This window comes from Epinephelus lanceolatus, chromosome 1 (assembly GCF_041903045.1).
Source record: "Epinephelus lanceolatus isolate andai-2023 chromosome 1, ASM4190304v1, whole genome shotgun sequence".
Lineage (NCBI taxonomy): Eukaryota > Metazoa > Chordata > Actinopteri > Perciformes > Serranidae > Epinephelus > Epinephelus lanceolatus.
The window spans coordinates 27,637,921-27,655,257 of record NC_135734.1 but is presented as its reverse complement, the minus strand read 5'-3'; the positions used below and the strand labels follow the sequence as shown (position 1 = coordinate 27,655,257).

General features: G+C 42.3%; 1 protein-coding gene across 2 annotated transcripts in view; it reads right to left on the bottom strand.

The window, feature by feature from the left end:
• LOC117256944 (sodium- and chloride-dependent GABA transporter 2-like) overlaps positions 1-17,337 on the bottom strand; it is a 45,257-nt gene that overhangs the window by 17,402 nt on the left and 10,518 nt on the right. For both annotated transcript variants that reach the window (XM_078168650.1, XM_078168647.1), the window contains exons 6-12: positions 16,883-17,015; positions 15,452-15,586; positions 15,184-15,287; positions 8,885-9,009; positions 5,021-5,133; positions 4,756-4,893; positions 4,479-4,581 (exon numbers count right to left, since the gene is read on the bottom strand). In XM_078168650.1, coding sequence (XP_078024776.1) covers positions 4,479-4,581; positions 4,756-4,893; positions 5,021-5,133; positions 8,885-9,009; positions 15,184-15,287; positions 15,452-15,586; positions 16,883-17,015 — 851 coding nt within the window. The remainder of the gene's footprint in view (positions 1-4,478; positions 4,582-4,755; positions 4,894-5,020; positions 5,134-8,884; positions 9,010-15,183; positions 15,288-15,451; positions 15,587-16,882; positions 17,016-17,337) is intronic.

The following is a 17,337-nucleotide window of genomic DNA, read 5'->3' as shown; positions in this document are numbered from 1 at the left end:
GTGAAGCTGGTACTGGAGGAGTGGCGCCATTGGTTGGAGGGAACCAAGACCCCCTTTCTCGTCTGGACTGACCACAAGAATCTGGAGTACATCCGCTCGGCCAAGAGGCTGAACTCTCGTCAAGCCCGGTGGGCCCTCTTCTTCGCCAGATTCAACTTCACTCTCTCCTACCGTCCAGGCTCCCGCAACGTCAAACCTGACGCCCTGTCCCGTCAGTTCATGGTCGGGGAAGAGGACTCCCCCAGCCCTGACAACATCCTCCCCACTTCTCGTCTGATGGCCGCTCTCACCTGGGGGGTGGAGGAGCGAGTTAGAGCTGCTTTGGAGGACCAGCCCGGGCCCAGCTCCTGCCCCCAAGACCGCCTATTCGTCCCGCAGGAGTTAAGGACGGAGGTTCTGCAGTGGGCCCACGACTCCCGGCTCACCTGCCATCCGGGGATCCTCCGTACCAAGGAGGTCCTACAACGGCGGTTCTGGTGGGCTACTTTGGATGAGGACACCAGAGACTTTGTTAACGCTTGCCCAATCTGCAACCAGAACAAGGCCCCTCGGCAGGCCCCTGCCGGCCACCTGCAACCCCTGCCTGTGCCTCACCGCCCCTGGTCCCACATCTCTTTGGACTTTGTCACTGGACTGCCGCTGTCAGGGGGCCACATTGCCATTTTGACTATTGTGGACCGCTTCAGTAAAATGGCTCATTTCGTGCCCCTGCCCAAGCTTCCATCGGCCAAAGAGACTGCTGAACTGATTCTGCAACACGTGTTCCGGATTCACGGCCTCCCGTCTGATGTGGTCTCCGATCGAGGCCCCCAGTTCACCTCTACCTTCTGGAGGGAATTCTGACGTCTCCTGGGGGCCTCCACCAGCCTGACGTCTGGATTTCATCCCCAGTCTAATGGTCAGTCAGAAAGGATGAATCAAGAAATGGAAACGGCGCTCCGCTGCATGGTCTCCAGGCACCCTGCCTCCTGGTCCTCGCAACTGCTGTGGGTGGAGTACGCCCACAACACCCTCATCAGCTCCGCTACTGGACTCTCCCCTTTCCAGTGCGCTTACGGCTTTCAGCCTCCCCTGTTTTCTGCTCAAGAGAAAGAGACCGTCTGTCCCTCAGTGGAGGCCTTCATCCGCCGCTGCTGCCGGACCTGGACACAGGCCAGGGCTGCACTTCTACGGGCCGCCGACAGATACTCGACAGCCGCCAACCGTCACCGCTCCCAGGCCCCCCCTTATCAGGTGGGACAGAAGGTGTGGCTTTCTACCCGGGACCTGCCTTTGAGGGTGGAGTCGAGGAAGTTGGGCCCCAAATTCATCGGTCCATTCCCCATCGAGAGGGTGATAAACCCAGTGGCTGTTCGACTCAAGTTGCCCCGTTCCATGCGGATTCATCCCACCTTCCATGTCTCCAAGCTAAAGCCGTGTCGGGAGAGCCACCTGCAGCCCGCCTCCCGGCCACCCCCACCGCCTCGCATCATCGATGGGGACCCTGCTTACACGGTGCACCGCTTGCTCCGCTCTCGTCGCCGGGGAAGGGGCCTGCAGTACCTCGTCGACTGGGAGGGGTACGGTCCGGAGGAGCGGTCATGGGTTCCGGCCCGTCAGATCCTGGACGCACGGCTCATCAGGGAGTTCCATCGCCAACACCCTGACCAGCCCTCCAACATCACCTCGGCACAAGGGGGCCCCAACACTGACCTTCGGTCTCCTCCTGCATCTGAGGCATCTGGGTCTGAGGAGGAGGATGCGGGACCGGCCTCGGAGGATGAAGAGACTGGGACAGAGGCCTCTGAGGAATTTTAGCCCTCCTCCAGGCCCCCGCCACCCACCCGGCTCCTCTGGAACTGTTTGGGACGTCAGGAGCCGTCCCTTGAGGGGGGGGGTTCTGTCACAATCCCTGTCTCTCAGTCCTCTCCTGCCACTCTGCTGCAGTGTTTTTCCACTCCCCCTCCCTCTGCTTCACTCTACCTGCCAGCCGCGCCCACCTCATCAGCCCAACTCTGCTCACCTGCCTACACAGCTGCAGCTCATCAACCAGCCCTGCATATAAGCCTCTCCAGCACCTTCACTCACTGCCAGATTGTTCTTTAGCATTATGCGAGACTCTCCAGCGTTCTTCTCCTGCCTGATCTCCCGGTGCCAACTCTGCCTGTCCCCGACCTGCTCTCCTCGTCTGCCTCCCGGTAAACTCACCTGCCTCCTGTCCCCGACCTGCTCTCCTCGTCTGCCTCCCGGTAAACTCACCTGCCTTCTGTCCCCGACCTCGTGCTTTGCTTCTGCGTCTCTGGTTTCTGCCTGCTCGTCTGGTCTCGACTCCTCCGCCCGGCCTCGTCTACCCTCCTGCCTGCTCCTCAACGGTGCTTCTGCCTTCGCCGACGGCTCTTCTAGCTACGACCCCCCCACCGGCTCCCGACCTCGCCTCAGCTCACTCCTCGTCGGCTTCTCAGCACGATCAGCCGGCGCTTCAGCCTACGGTGCGTCTGCCTCGCCACCTTTGGCTGCCGTAAGCTTGATCTCTTTCCCTCATCTGAGCCTCAGAGACTGTGTGAGGGCAACTTGCCCGAAGAACGAACTTTATTCTGTGTTTATTCTGCCTGCTGCATTCCCTGTTTGCTGTGGTGCTAATAAAAGTCATTACCAACTGTTCCTGCGAGCCTGGTACTGCATTTGGGTCCACAAACACACCCGTTTCACCATAGGAGATATTGTGTCACAGACACAGAACCCATGCGTAGATTGTCGTTTTAAAATATATATATTAAAAAATTGTATATATTTTTAATGTATTTTTTTATATATATATTTATTATTATATTTTTATATGTAATTTTTTTATATAGTTTTGACATATATTTAAATACACACAAACACACACACACACACACACACACACACACACACACACACACACACACACACATACATATACATATATATATATATATATATATATATATATATATATATATAAATCTATTTATTTATTTATTTATTTTTCTTAATAAAGCACATGGATGAAGCACTCTCTAGTACCTTGTCAACACTTTACTGCCAAAGAAATTGCTATGTGGTCACACACCATAATCACTTTATTAAAATTGAGTTGTTTTTAAGTTACAGACAGACAACACAGAACAAAAATACAGAATAAAAATGTAAAGCTCTAAAACAAGCAATATAAAACACAAAATAAAATTACTACAAGGAAAGCCAAAAAGTATTTTATAGTATAATAGAAATGAACCATAAAAATGAAAAAAAAAGAAATGGCAGCTACGCTTGACTTCAAAGACCAGCTAAGATACACCGTGACACTGGCATATAGAGGATAGTGGACAAAAATCCTGCAACAGTGCTTTGAAAAGGCCAAGAGGAACCAACAAGTGCAACTTTAGGTCCTTCTGCAGAAGATCCCACATATAAGGAGCTGCATACATCACTTCCCAAACTCTGTACGTACCCTCGGTACAGACAATAAAAACATGTTCTGAGAATGGAGAGCATATTTTTAGGAAGATGACGGCATAACTTTGACTACAGACATTTGAAGCGTCACTCAAAAACCTCAGTAGAAACTTTGAGTGGGAGACGGATGATAGGATATGAGAGAGATGTTCCAAATCCAACATTTTACCTTACAATTTTGACTTTGAACTTGAACTCTGAACAATTTACAGTCGAAGTCTTAACCCCTACGTCATAGTAAATCCACCTCCAGAGGAAGGCCAGCAGCATCGCCACAGATCCCACCCACCCGGGTCACAGACTGTTCTCTCTCCTGCCCTCAGGACGGAGGTACAGGGCCCTCAAAGCAAGGACAAATAGACTGAGGAACAGCTTTTTCCCCAGGGCTGTGGCCTCCATCAACCTCCCTGCACTCACATACCGATCTGAGGAACTGACCTTTGCACTTTGAACTGCACCGTTGCACTTTACCTCACCTTGCTGCTGTTTTTACACTGCCTCCTATATCTCTCACGCACTTTATTGTTTTTATATCTTACTGACGTCTTTTTATATTTATATTTATATTTATATACTGTCTGTCCTTTTTATTGTGTTGTTATCTTGCCGAGGGTACTACACCTAATTTCGTTGTGCAATGTACAATGACAATAAAGTCTTCTGTTCTGTTCTATTCTATTCTATTCTATTCTATTCTATTCTATTCTATTCTATTCTATTATTAACTGACACTAAACCTCATGTCGTTTCCCTGCCCATAAACAACTCAAAGCTTGATGTCTTTAACTGGTTACTCCAATTGTTTGACTTGAGTTCAGTCCAAAAACACAATTAACCATTACATGAATTTTTTTTTTAATAATTTGCCTTAAGGAATACAGTATGAAGTGGACTTTTGTTTGCTTCCCATGAAAAAGATTTTTTGACCATGACAAACCCTCTAAAATTTTGATAGAAAATCATTTCAGTAGGAATAAAATCAAAAGCTGCTTCAATGCAGAACAACCATAATGACTCACCATATATCCATCCGACTGCTATTGACTGAAACACTGAGAGAAGGAGAAGATTGTTGCCACTGCACACGTAATGATCAAAGAGCTGAAGGAAATACAAGCCGCCCTGCAGGAAAACAGAGGGTCGATTGTTACTGCACATCAAACACAAAAACATGACTAGATGACTAAATCAGTTCAGCGTCCTGCAGGTCCAGACAACTCCGTATTGGCCTGTTTTTGGACGATGCACAGTCCGGCTTTTACTTACTGTGAACAGATCACAAGCATGAGTTCTCACCTCTGTGACGAGAAGGAGCCCAAGAAAGAAACAAACCGAGCAGAGACAAAGTAGCAGCAATTCTCGACGATACGCTCTTCGAAACACGGTGGGGAACATGTCTGTCACTGAGGTCATCAGGCACTCCAGACTCACAAACTGCCAGAGACATACACACCAAGGAGTAAGCTAAAATACCTCAAAACAAAAAGTTATTGTGAAGGGTTAAATAAAAAAACTAAATTGAGGATTTATAACCCCTAATGCAAATGTGTTTTTATCTCACCTGTGTGTCAGCACCCAATAAGATGACCATGATGAAGAAACATATAGCCCATAACTGAGGTAAAGGCATCATGGCTACTGCACGTGGATAGGCAATAAATGCCAAGCCAGGCCCTGTATCATAAAAGATAAAATTCACTCAGTCACAGCTACCACAAAATACTCACATTCCTTAAAGTACAGAGTCGATTGCTGCAGACAAGGACTGTGGAGCGTACTGACTTGACGGCATTATTCATTTCCTGCAGATTTTTTCTGCCTCTGCATCAACAGCAGGATGCATCATATTTTTGGCTTATTCGTCCATCCGTCTGTCCCATTATTGTCAACACCATATCTCAACAAGGCCTTGAGAAAAGTACCTTAACTTTGACACAAACCTCCCATGAATATTGCCCCCATGAAGGTCAAAGTTGTCTCTGGTAAGAAAAAAACACCATGGACGAACGCCACATGGGGAAAAGCTCAAAAAAGAGAATGTAGAAAAGCAGAACGCAGGTGGCGAAAAAACAGACTTCAGGTTCATTATGACATCTATAAGGAAAGTCTGCACATCTACAGTACAGGCCAAAAGTTTGGACACACCTTCTCATTCAATGCGTTTTCTTTATTTTCATGACTATTTACATTGTAGATTCTCACTGAATGCATCAAAACTATGAATGAACACATGTGGAGTTATGTACTTAACAAAAAAAGGTGAAATAACTGAAAACATGTTTTATATTCTAGTTTCTTCAAAATAGCCACCCTTTGCTCTGATTACTGCTTTGCACTCTCTTGGCATTCTCTCGATGAGCTTCAAGAGGTAGTCACCTGAAATGGTTTCCACTTCACAGGTGTGCCTTATCAGGGTTAATTAGTGGAATTTCTTGCTTTATCAATGGGGTTGGGACCATCAGTTGTGTTGTGCAGAAGTCAGGTTAATACACAGCCGACAGCCCTATTGGACAACTGTTAAAATTCATATTATGGCAAGAACCAATCAGCTAACTAAAGAAAAACGAGTGGCCATCATTACTTTAAGAAATGAAGGTCAGTCAGTCCGGAAAATTGCAAAAACTTTAAATGTGTCCCCAAGTGGAGTCGCAAAAACCATCAAGCGCTACAACCAAACTGGCACACATGAGGACCGACCCAGGAAAGGAAGACCAAGAGTCACCTCTGCTTCTGAGGATAAGTTCATCCGAGTCACCAGCCTCAGAAATCGCAAGTTAACAGCAGCTCAGATCAGAGACCAGATGAATGCCACACAGAGTTCTAGCAGCAGACCCATCTCTAGAACAACTGTTAAGAGGAGACTGCGCGAATCAGGCCTTCATGGTCAAATAGCTGCTAGGAAACCACTGCTAAGGAGAGGCAACAAGCAGAAGAGATTTGTTTGGGCCAAGAAACACAAGGAATGGACATTAGACCAGTGGAAATCTGTGCTTTGGTCTGATGAGTCCAAATTTGAGATCTTTGGTTCCAACCGCCGTGTCTTTGTGAGACGCAGAAAAGGTGAACGGATGGATTCCACATGCCTGGTTCCCACTGTGAAGCATGGAGGAGGAGGTGTGATGGTGTGGGGGTGTTTTGCTGGTGACACTGTTGGGGATTTATTCAAAATTGAAGGCACACTGAACCAGCATGGCTACCACAGCATCCTGCAGCGACATGCCATCCCATCCGGTTTGCGTTTAGTTGGACGATCATTTATTTTTCAACAGGACAATGACCCCAAACACACCTCCAGGCTGTGTAAGGGCTATTTGACCAAGAAGGAGAGTGATGGAGTGCTGCGGCAGATGACCTGGCCTCCACAGTCACCGGACCTGAACCCAATCGAGATGGTTTGGGGTGAGCTGGACCGCAGAGTGAAGGCAAAGGGGCCAACAAGTGCTAAACACCTCTGGGAACTCCTTCAAGACTGTTGGAAAACCATTTCAGGTGACTACCTCTTGAAGCTCATGGAGAGAATGCCAAGAGTGTGCAAAGCAGTAATCAGAGCAAAGGGTGGCTATTTTGAAGAAACTAGAATATAAAACATGTTTTCAGTTATTTCACCTTTTTTTGTTAAGTACATAACTCCACATGTGTTCATTCATAGTTTTGATGCCTTCAGTGAGAATCTACAATGTAAATAGTCATGAAAATAAAGAAAACGCATTGAATGAGAAGGTGTGTCCAAACTTTTGGCCTGTACTGTACTTGTACGTTATGAAGCATCCAGACCCCTCAGATCATCTGGAACAGGTTTACTCAGTGTTCCCAGGATCAAAACCAAACAAGGTGAAGCAGCCTTTAGTTTCTATGCTCCCCACCTGTGGAACAAACTTCCAGAATATCTGAGGTCGGTTGAAACTGTCAGATCATTTAAATCAGGGCTTAAAACATTACTATTTATTGCAGCTTACCAGTGAACTAGATATGTAACTTATTGTTAGGATAATCTGTAGCTATTATTTTTATATTTGTCTGCTGTTGCTTTTGCTTTATGTTTGCTTTTTAAATGCACTGTTTTTAACTATTTATTGTCTTGCTTTTAGCTTTTGTTTTTAATGATCTCAAACACAATTTTATTGTTCCTTTAATGTTTTATTTTATTGTATTTCTCTGGTAAAGCACAGTAAATTACCTTGTGTGTGAATGGTGCTATATAAATAAAATTGCCTTGCCTTGCCTTTGACTCAAGGATGGGCCTTAGCCATTATCCGCTCTTCACATGAGTCTGGACAGACATGGATGTAAACTGTAACTTGACTTGGTTGGCGGAGGCAAACCACCATGAGGTGGTAAATCTTGATTGATTGATTTATTTGTTTTTGGAAAAATCACTCAGAGAGATGCACTGATGAGATGTAACCTCACAAATGTCGACTAAAGTGATGGTAATGTTTCTGAAAAATGCTGCAGTTTATTGAAGTAGGTTGAGGTCAGGAACGGCTTTTATATGTCTTAAACGAAGAATTAAAAGGATAATCAACAAAGTTTTAATCTTTTTCCATGACCTTTTAAAAATACTTTGTATTAATCTCTGAAATTAAAGGCGCTGTATGTAAGAATGTGGCCAAAACGGTTACTGCACTCAAATTCAAAATACTGCCGCGAGTCGTGTCCGCCCCCCCTCCCCTACAGATTCGAGGTTGCTGGACAGCGGCACGCTGGAGACTGATTTGTTTGCCCACGGGCGGCTGCCGTGGCAGGGCTGCGTCACCGCATCCTTGATCTTCAGTTTTCCAGCGGACTGTTCGAGCAAGTCCGGCTTCTCTGCTGCTAACACTGCTGCCGGGATACAGCTGAGGAGGAGCCGGGTGCTAATGCTTTGTACCGGGACACTGCTAATGCTGCTTGCCGTGCTGCTGTAGCTCAGTCGTAACTGTAACTGATGCTGAGACTCTACTGACTGCGTAACTGGTAGACGGCGGTGGGTGGCGCAACAGGCCAAACACAAATTTAAAACATAAACATGATTTGCAGACTGCAAAAAAATTTTTTAGATGCAAATATTCTGGCCGTACTATTGTTGTTGGTGAGATCAGTATGTTATATGAACATTATTCCTTAGTCTCTGTGACATATTAGGATGATTTTACGACTATTTGCTTTAGATTTCTTACATATAGCTCCTTTAACACATATATTTTCCAAACACATCAGATTTTTAAATATGAATTCATAAAAACAAACATTTTCCATTTTAAGATCAGATTTGATTTGTTCAGTAGCTTGATGAGTGACGACCAATCTGTCCTGCAGTACAAACAACAGCTTATCTCTTAACCCCTGTCTGTAAAATTATTGTTATCGGGAGCTCTTCACGTATACAGAGATGTGATCATTAAATCTGTGTACTGGAACAGAAGTAGTGTGATGGTGGTCTTACCAGAAGCAGCCACTTCAGATATTGGCAGTCCTTGTTCATAGGACATAAAGCCCAAAACTGAAAAGATTGCAAACCCCGCCACAAAGCTTGATCCACCATTCACCAAACACAAAACAAACGTGTCCCTGAGAAAACAAACAAAACAAAGTATTTAGCCAATGAATGACTTTGGTCATTTTGTTATCTGAGTTGTGTAAAAATGTTACAATGGGAAGAAAACATTAAAGCATGATCAACCTAATGGTGGAAATGAAAAGAAAATGATACAGAATCTTTGTACAGTGATATAAAAAATATGGATATAGACATTTAATCTACATATGATGAGTGATGTAAAATGGTATCATGAGGTGGATCGTCTTTGTGTTGAAACAAGGTCTTCATTCATCAAAGCTGGAATACAGGACTTTTGTCTTCCCCCTCTGACAGTGATAGTAATTACAGAAACACTGGTGACGCATGCTTTTGACCTGGCCTGCCGGTGAGCTCGCCACATCTCCACCGTCCCATGAAGTGCTTTTTGTTGACTTTAATCCTTCTTCTGAAAGCCTAGTTTCTATTTTCTGGCCCATCCTCTCCAGAAACTTTCCTTGGACACTAGGCTTGCCGCAATCAGTGTTACCTGTGTTACAATCTGTTCTTATTCCCAGGGCGTCAAATTCTGCAGCCCGGTTAGTGGCCCTTGGCTTCTGTTACTGCCGCACAAGGTACCCTACTCTCTAAAAAATGATTCATGGGGTTAGCGGATAACGCATAAAATAAAGAAGTTTCACTGCATAGAAAAATTATGTGTGTTACATTAATGTGTTGAAGTCAGTTGACAACTTATTTTAAGAAGTTGGTCAAAATGAATTTTTGACATTTTTGAGTAGGATGGAATTAAAATAAATTAGTTGCAATATCTTAAAGTAATTTTACCACTAAATATCACCACAACTTTTGCATAAATATTAAGTTGGTTTAAGTTGATTAAGATTTTCGAGGTCATAGGTTTGACTTAATAATTCCAGAGTTGGAACTACTTAAATAAAATGCATGCACTGCATTTTTTAGGGTAACTCCAATGTAATCCTGTTTCCTGTCCTGTCTGAGTAGAAGGTTTAGGGTGGTGGATGGAGACCGGTGTTCATATCCGTGTAAAAATCAAAGGTCAACTTGATTTTTAGGCCTATATAACATAGTTACTGGCATACCTTACTTGACATAGTTGTCACTTGACATATTCATTAAGTTACTTTGAGAAGAGTCATTTTTAGTGGTGGATAAAGTATCTGAAATAAATACTTGATTAAAAGTACAAAAATTTTACCTGTTAGAATATCACTTAAAAGAAGTCTTAAAATATCTGATATATAACTGTACTTAAGTATTAAAAGTAAAAGTATAAATAAAACTGAAAGGATTTAAGGAACAAATCCAGTTTTTCCTTCCCTCCCATTCCTTCATTTGTCCGTCCAAACCTCCCTCCCTTCTTCCTCCTTGCCTTCCCTACTTTGTAGTAAGTAAAGAAAATGCTTAGGGAAAATGTACTGGAGTAAAAGTATACATTTCATTTAGGAAATGTAGTGGAAGAAAAGAGGAATAAATATAATAACTCTAGTAAAGTACAGATACTCCCAGAAAACACTTAGGTACTGCAATAAGTATTATTACTTCTCTACCTTACACCTCTGGTTATTTTAACCCAAACCATGATTGTTTTTAAAAAACTAAGTAGTTTTGTTGCCTAACCCTAAAGTAGTTTGGTGGCAAATCCCAAGTTTCCCTTGAAGACAAAGTTTATTTTGAAAGACGCCGTAGCGTGAAACGAGGGGAAATTGACACAGAAACTGACACGTCCAAAACTGATAGTAGAGGAGTACCTAGGGCCTCAAGGTTTGAAGTGCAGGGACACTGACCAAGCTGCCGTATTTGATGACGTGGGAGTGAGAACGTGTTGAGTGTTACACAGTGTTCCGGCACACACTGATTGCATCAGTCGTCCACCAACCCACTGTCATTTTGCTCCTTTTTTTTTTTTAATCAGTACTTAACAGAAGCAATAAGGAGTCCTTCAACTGACTCCTGAAAGGAGTCAGTTGAAGGAAAACCCTCATTTGGGCAGCTGCGTTCAATCTCTTACCTTTCTGATCAAAATATAAATAGTTTTCTAATAAATAATAAATCTGGCAAACTCTGATCAACCTATATTGGTTGGGTCCCATCCATATTCAGTCAACTCCAGTCACTTCTGGTTTCAACTCTGGACGTAGTGAGTACGGATATGGATACAGATCAATTTAGTTGGTTTAACAGATACACATACAGATGATGCACATAATAGTACACATAGGATAGTAAAATTAATATATTTATGTTAGTTGGACAAGTCAAGCAACTGGAAAGTGTTGTCTTGAAAAGTTTTATTCATTCTCATATCTGGTTATCATACTCCAGGATCTCTGACCTTTTTTAAAGAAAAAAAAAACTTGAGAAAATCAGCATATCAGTTGACAAAGGGAAAAATTGTTGCAGCCATAATCGAGTAATAATAATATATTTGGGAAATCAAGAGAAAAAATAATGGCTAGAATCTGAGGCTACACATGTCTATCGTCTAAAGCAGTGTTAGTAAACGAATTAATATCAGATAATCATATTGATTTACTCAGTCTCACTGAAACCTGGCTGTGTCAAGATGAATATGTTAGTCTAAATGAGTCCACTCCTCCCAGTCATAATAATACCCACATTCCTCGAGGCAGCGGCCGAGGAGGGGGAGTTGCAGCCATTTTTAACTCTAGTCTGTTAATCAGCCCTAAACCTAAACTAGATTATAATTCATTTGAAAGCCTCGTTCTTAGTCTTTTACATCCGACCTGGAAAACCTCGCAGCCACTTTTATTTGTTATAGCGTACCGTGCTCCTGGCCCGTATTCTGAATTTGTAACTGAATTCTCAGAGTTTTTATCCAGTTTAGTTCTTTAATCAGATAAAGTTATTATTGTAGGCGATTTTAACATTCATGTCGACGTTGATAATGACTCCCTGGCTACCGCGTTTATCTCATTAATAGACTCCATTGGCTTCAGTCAGGGTGTACATGAACCCACTCATTGTTTTAACCATACCCTCGATCTAGTTCTGACGTATGGAATTGAAATTGATAACCTAAAAGTCTTTCCACAGAATCCCTTGCTATCAGATCATTATCTGATTACTTTTGATTTCTTTTTACTCGATTACACGCCACTCAGCAACAGTTACTATACTAGATGTTTATCAGATAGTGCTGTCGCAAAATTTAAGGAAAAGATTACTTCGTCGTTAAATTCAATACCAATACCTTCAGTAACAGAGGTTTCCCGTGCCGACTTTAACCTCTCCCAAATTGATCATTTTGTTGATAGCGCCGTAGGCTCGCTGCGAACAACGCTCGACTCTGTAGCTCCTCTTAAAAAGAAGTTAACAAAGCAAAGAAAGTTTGCTCCATGGTATAACTCTCAAACCCGTAGGTTAAAACAAATATCGCGAAAATTTGAAAGGAATTGGCGATTAACCGAACTGGAAGAATCTCGTTTAATCTGGACAGACAGTCTCAAAACTTATAAGAGGGGCCTCCGCAATGCCAGAGCAAACTATTACTCAGCATTAATAGAAGAAAACAAGAACAACCCCAGGTTTCTTTTCAGCACTGTAGCCAGGCTGACTGAGAGTCAAAGCTCTATTGAGCCTTGTATTCCTTTAGCCCTTAGCAGTAATGATTTTATGAGCTTTTTTAATGACAAAATTCTAACTATTAGAGGCAAAATTCATGACCTCCTGCCCTCAGATGGTAGGCCTACCTATCTAACCTCAAACACAGCTGTAGAATCTAATATATATTTAGATTGCTTCTCCCCAATTTCTCTTCAAGAATTGACCGCAGTGATTTCTTCATCTAAATCATCAACGTGTCTCTTAGACCCCATCCCAACTAGGCTACTTAAGGAGGTCTTTCCTTTAGTTAACACTCATATATTAGATATGATCAATATATCCCTATTAACAGGCTATGTACCACAGTCTTTTAAGGTAGCTGTAATTAAACCTCTCCTAAAAAAGCCCACCCTGGATCCAGAGGTGTTAGCCAACTATAGACCAATATCTAATCTTCCCTTTATGTCAAAGATCCTTGAGAAAGTAGTCGCAGACCAGCTGTGTGATTTTCTCCAGGATAATAATTTATTTGAGGAATTTCAGTCAGGATTTAGAGTGCATCATAGCACTGAGACAGCTCTAGTTAAAATTACAAATGACCTTCTGATTGCTTCAGACAAAGGACTCGTCTCTGTTCTTGTTTTATTAGATCTTAGTGCGGCGTTTGACACAATTGACCATCAAATTCTACTGCAGAGACTGGATCACTTAATTGGCCTAAAAGGTTCTGCACTAAGCTGGTTTAAATCTTATTTATCTGATCGTTTTCAATTTGTTGACGTTCGTAATGAATCATCCTTACGTACCAAAGTTTGTTTTGGAGTTCCGCAAGGTTCTGTGCTCGGACCAATCCTATTTACTCTATATATGCTTCCTTTAGGTAACATCATTAGAAATCACTCTATAAATTTCCATTGTTATGCGGATGATACACAGTTGTATTTATCGATGAAGCCAGAAGAAAGTAATCAATTAACTAAACTCCATAACTGCCTTAAAGACATAAAAAATTGGATGAGCACCAATTTCCTGATGTTAAATTCAGACAAAACTGAAGTTATTGTTCTTGGCCCCAAACAACTCAGAGACTCTTTATCTGATGACATAGTTTCTCTAGATGGCATTGCTCTGGCCTCTAGCACTACCGTAAGAAACCTCGGAGTAATATTTGATCAAGATTTGTCTTTTAATTCTCATTTAAAGCAAACCTCACGGACTGCATTTTTTCATCTGCGTAATATTGCGAAAATTAGGCCTATCCTGTCCCGAAAAGATGCAGAAAAATTGGTCCACGCTTTTGTTACCTCAAGGCTGGATTACTGTAACTCTCTATTATCAGGTAGCTCTAGTAAGTCCTTAAAAACTCTCCAGCTAATTCAGAATGCAGCAGCTCGTGTACTAACAGGAACTAAGAAACGAGATCATATTTCTCCTGTTTTAGCTTCTCTGCACTGGCTCCCTGTAAAATCCAGAATTGAATTTAAAATCCTACTGTTAACTTATAAAGCTCTAAATGGTCAAGCTCTGTCATATCTTAGAGAGCTCATAGTGCCATATTATCCCACCAGAACACTGCGCTCTGAGAACGCAGGGTTACTCGTGGTCCCTAAAGTCTCCAAAAGCAGATCAGGAGCCAGAGCCTTCAGCTATCAGGCTCCTCTCCTGTGGAATCATCTTCCTGTTACGGTCCGGGAGGCAGACACCGTCTCCACATTTAAGACTAGACTTAAGACTTTCCTCTTTGATAAAGCTTATAGCTTATAGTTAGGGCTGGCTCAGGCTTGCCCTGTACCAGCCCCTAGTTAGGCTGATTTAGGCCTAGTCTGCCGGAGGACCCCCTATAATACACCGGGCTCCCTCTCTCTCCCTCTCTCTCTCTCTCTCTCTCTCTCTCTCTCTCTCTCTCTCATCCTATTACTGCATCTTGCTAACTCGGCCATTCTGGATGTCACTAACTCGGCTTCTTCTCCGGAGCCTTTGTGCTCCACTGTCTCTCAGATTAACTCATACCGCAGCGGTGCCTGGACAGCGTGACGTGTGTGGTTGTGCTGCTGCCGTGGTCCTGCCAGATGCCTCCTGCTGCTGCTGCCATCATTAGTCATTAGTCATACTTCTACTGTTATTATACACATATGACTATTGTCACACAAGTATACTGTCAGATATTAATACATACTTTCAACATATTGTACCACAGTAGCCAGAACTATAACTATAATATTATTACTTTCATTAATGTTGTTGTAACCTACTGTCATTACCTGCATCTCTTTCTCTGTCTCTTTCTCTGTCTCATTGTGTCATATGGATTACTGTTAATTTATTATGCTGATCTGTTCTGTACGACATCTATTGCACGTCTGTCCGTCCTGGAAGAGGGATCCCTCCTCAGTTGCTCTTCCTGAGGTTTCTACCGTTTTTTTCCCCGTTAAAGGGTTTTTTTTTGGGGAGTTTTTCCTTATCCGCTGTGAGGGTCTTAAGGACAGAGGGATGCCGTATGGTGTAAAGCCCTGTGAGGCAAACTGTGATTTGTGATATTGGGCTTTATAAATAAAATTGAATTGAAATTGACATGTTTTATTAAAGTATTTAGTTAAAAAGAAAAAGCACAGAGCACTTACTTGTAACAGTCATTGTTATACTGATTGTAACTGCCCAGAGCTGTCAAACTCCCCTGACAAATCCCAAAAGAGAAAAGCACTTGTGCTCCTGCATCCATCCAGACCTACCACATGCCAAAACATTATTATTAGTAAACTTTCACCACTTAACCTCTGTAAGAGTGAATGAATATATAATGAAATTGTATTTTACAGTATTTGGGCTTCCAGTGGGAGGCGACTGAGCGGGCAGCCTGTCTTACGTTGGATGTTTGACCTTATTACTTACTTGAGGGTCCACCAATCTTGTCGGGTCAGGATACAGGTAGTACACTATGCCATCCATAGCTCCTGGTAAAGAGAGGCCACGAGCTAACAGAACCACCATCATCACATAGGGGAAAGTGGCTGTAAAGTAAACAACCTGTGGACAAAGGCAGGTTTCTGCTTTTACCGCTGTTTTATATCACAGTTGATTATTGGGATTTAAAAAGAAGCTGCATGGAAAAGCTATGTAACAAGCATGAGTTACATGGAGGAAACATCAGGTGATCTGGTTTGTGTTTATGTTTGCTGCTGTTAAGTGTTGGGAGGTTATAGTTATGGATGGTGGAGACAACATGGAGCAAATTTCTATTAGGCTTTTCCAATGTAATTTTTTTACTTTGATTGTTGCCCAAAGTAAAAGAGAGAACATTAACAGAATTATTTAAAGGGGTATTTTTAAACTTGGACCCTATTTTCCCATGTTTTCTGTGTCTAAGTGACTCGTTTAAACAACAATCTTTGAAAATTGGTCCAGTATTGAGATAGATTGCTACAGCCAGCTGCAACAAAACAGGCTGCAGTGTAATCTATCATCTTCTAGATCTTCCTTTCGTGGGCTCTCTGCCACTTAATCAGGTTTTCACTGAAGGAATGTGCACGCACATCTGCATTTGTAAAATGGCCAACAGGATCACCCTTGGACACTAATCCTTGGACAGAGTATCCCATCACAGCTAAGATTTTATAAAGCCTGAAAACAGAGCCAAGAGGAAGAGGTCTAGTTTTCTCTAAGAGCTCTTCAGTTATGATATGCTCAGAGTTTTTTATGGGATTTTTGCCCAATGAAGCCAAAATGAAACTGCCTACCCCAGCTTTAAAGCTCTGAGGTTATGTTTTTACTCTTGTACATTTTTGTGAATGAAACTACCTTTTAACAACAAACAGATTGGTGACACTTTTAAAGGAAAATAAATAAATAAATAAATAAATAAATAAATAAATAAAACAAAAAACAAAACAAATATATATATATATATATATATATATATATATATATATATATATATATGAATGCAGATTCTCCCACACACAGCTTGATACAATTCATTAAAAGCAAAACTTTGACTTTGGATTAAGATGAGAAGAAGAAAAGTGATCAAGTGACATTGACAAAAGGTTTGTAATTACTCACCTCCAGCAAAAAAAAAAAAAAAAGAACCACTGTGTTCAACTGTCCACCACCATCATCAAAACATCCAATACTTGAATCCCACGAATATGATCCCAACATGTTTCAACAGAATTCCTCCCTCAGATGCAATAATAGAAGGAACACACACACACACACACACACACACACACACACACACACACATACCACACACACACATACACACCCCCTACACTAACACACACAAAAATCCAATATCATCTTCAAAAGAAAGGCTTGTACCTTTCCAGTGGATCGCACGCCTTTCCAAACACAGAAGTAACACAGGATCCACGCCAGTAAGAGACACAAAGCCAACTCCCACCTCAAGCTACCAATCTGCTCAATCCCCTCAGATATACCAAGCACTCGTCTCCTGAAAACAAACACATAATAAGATAGGGCCAAAAACAAGGGCAGTGAGAACAGAATGATTTTTGGAGACAAAAACACTGGAAACTTTCTTTAAGACCAGTAGTATTGTTCATAAAATAATAAAGAAGGCTATTATAACAGTGAAGAATGATCAGTGTGACCGATCACATGATGTTATTATAACTCAATTACACCACATTCATGTTGAAATTAAGCAAATGTTTTTTGGGCTTGCAGAAGTGAACTTTCACTTTGGGTAATTAAGATATTTCTGTCAACACTTGAGTATGATAATGCAACTTCAAATATAAGCAGATAGGCTA